At 47.2% G+C, this 2,468-nt stretch overlaps 1 protein-coding gene across 3 annotated transcripts in view; it reads right to left on the bottom strand.

Annotated features, from left to right (window-relative positions):
- Positions 1 to 877: 877 nt before the first annotated feature.
- Positions 878 to 2,468, bottom strand: part of RPL26L1 (ribosomal protein L26 like 1) — a 7,455-nt gene continuing 5,864 nt past the window's right edge. For all 3 annotated transcript variants that reach the window (XM_021718483.1, XM_008069812.1, XM_008069813.1), the window contains exons 3-4: positions 2,002 to 2,142; positions 878 to 1,194 (exon numbers count right to left, since the gene is read on the bottom strand). In XM_021718483.1, the coding sequence (XP_021574158.1) occupies positions 1,066 to 1,194; positions 2,002 to 2,142 (270 nt within the window). In that variant the 3' untranslated portion in view covers positions 878 to 1,065. The remainder of the gene's footprint in view (positions 1,195 to 2,001; positions 2,143 to 2,468) is intronic.

Genomic DNA, 2,468 nt, shown 5'->3' on the forward strand with positions numbered 1-2,468 from the left:
AGCCTCGACCTGCTGGGCTCCGGCGATCCTTCCGCCTCAGCCTTCCGAGTAGCCAGAATTACAGGCATGCGCTACCACGGTTTGATACCTTTTAAGACTATTTTTCAGGGGAGGATTTTAGATGTGGCCCTGAAACTCAATCTTTTGCTTATTTATGTATTTATTATTTTTATTCACAGTGTGCCTCTTAGACAAAGGAGCTAAATCTTGAAGACTGAAAAGTTAGACCTGGAGTCTGAAGCTCAGATGCCTGTAGGGCCAGGCAGGCCGAGTATGGGAATGAAGCAGGTAGGACAGGGAGCTGCCAGCCTCCAGGCTCCAGCTGGCCGTGCGGGAGCCGGGCTCTGAGTGGCCAGGGGAAGCATGTGGTTCCCTGTGGAACCTCCATCTTAAAAGCTGGAAATGTTAAATAACTATTAAAATAGAGGGGCACACTCAATCTGTCAGAGTCAAATCTTGCCTTCAGGCTGCCAGTTTTCTGAGTTAGCTCCTGAACACAAGGGCCATATTAGTCACATGGAAACGGCACTTGCACAGGCCGGGCCTGGGAAGGGAGCCTGGCCTGGGAGCTGCCCATGATTTGGTCTGGTTGGCATGAGGGAGAGAAAGCCGGAGACATTCATGTCAGGGGGCCAGAGAGCAATGTCAGGCTGAGATGTGGGTGTAAAGCAGCGCCACACATACCATGGGCCTTGTGTGCTAGTTCACATCACGGCTGCTATAAGGGGGCAGATGCCTGCACGGTGCCCTCAGCGCGAGGGTCTGGGTGAGAGCAGGTGCCTCGCCCCTGTAGTTGTGCTGCTGTACACATCAACATGATGGGCGGTGGGGATGGACAATCAGCTGTATTAATTTATACAACAAGGCAAATACCATCTGGAATTAGGAAAAAATTCCAATTTTTATTCATAAAATTATTAAAATTGCAAAGTAGACTTACAGAGCCACAGATGAATAACAAAACAGGAGGGAAATGTTCTAGAGACTTTTTTTTTGAAGAGTTCCAAAGAAATATACACTAGGTTAAAAGCCTACAGCTAAATCATAGTACACAACAGGCTATATTCATTCCTGCATCTTCTCAATAAGTTCTTCCTTGTATTTGCCTTTCTCTTTTCCTACTTGTCGAGATTTGGCTTTGCGCTCAAGAATTTTCTTCCGATCTTTGTCCAGTTTTAGCCTGGTGATAACTACCTGTTAGGAGTGAGAAACAGAGCTTTACTGGTTTTCTAAGTGGAAAAGGACTTAGAACCACCACCATCCTGTACAGGGAAGCTTCCCTTGCCAACTGCAGCGGGGTTCTTCATCTGCCCACTGCCCACCCTCAGTGGCCTCTGAAGCTCTCAGGAGACCATTTAAATGGGTTAGTGACACACAGTATCATTTGGGTTGGGAAAATTTGCTAATCATACCTTGGCTGGCAAGTGTATTGCTGAAAAGATATATACATTCCCATCAGCCACAGGGCAATGCTGAGATCACAAGGATCAGCAACACTTATCTATGAATGTATCACATTATCATGGGCATCCCCAAAATATACGTATCTATTATATATCAATACAAAAATAAAATTTCTAAATAAAAAGGGATAAATAAGATCCCAACCATTCTGCCCTTAACAATCTGAAACTATGGAAGGAGAAAAAGACTCTATTAACAAATATAAAACTGGAAGTGCAAAGGAGGAACAGAAATATTCTACCAGGTGGGCCGGAGGGCTGCAGGAGACATGCTTTCACTTCTCTGAGTGTTATTCAGTGGGGAAGTGACTCCTGCATGCCTGCAGGCCTCTTGCTACCAGCTTAAAAACAGAGTCATCTCAAGGATGGTAAATGAGACAAGAAAAGAATGTGGATCCTTCAGGCAATCATAGAGCCACAGAATCAATCAGGCCCCCTGGCCTTCCCCTGGAGGTCCTGACCTCAGCCCCCATGCAGTCACCATCAATAGTAATGTCACACCAAAGGGCTACCACTACCACTCAGTCCCAGACCACACCTTGCTCGGGTGGATGCCCACATGGACGGTAGTGCCGTTAGCCTTCTCTCGCTGCACCCGTTCGATGTAGATGACGTATTTCTTTCTGTACACCTGGACCACCTTGCCAATCTGCTGACCTTTGTAGTGCCCTCGAACCACCTAAGAAAAGTACAAAAAAGAATTGCCCCCCCATTTGTAATGCATGATGAACACTATGACGAAGCTAATCATCAGGAACACATAGGCTAAAGACACAACTCTTTTTTTTTTTTTTTTGAGTTGGAGTCTCACTCTGTCCCCCAGGCTGGAGTGCAGTGGCCGCTCCTGGCCACCGGAGCCTTGACCTGCTGGGCTCTGGCGATCCTTCCGCCTCAGCCTTTCAAGTGGCTGGAACTACAGGCACGCGCTACCACGCCCAGCTGATCTTTATTTATTGTAGAGATGAGGTCTCACCAAGTTGCCCAGGCGGGTCTTGAACCTGCGGG

The sequence above is a fragment of the Carlito syrichta genome, unplaced genomic scaffold, assembly GCF_000164805.1.
Source record: "Carlito syrichta isolate Samal-C Ts95f unplaced genomic scaffold, Tarsius_syrichta-2.0.1 Scaffold312219, whole genome shotgun sequence".
Lineage (NCBI taxonomy): Eukaryota > Metazoa > Chordata > Mammalia > Primates > Tarsiidae > Carlito > Carlito syrichta.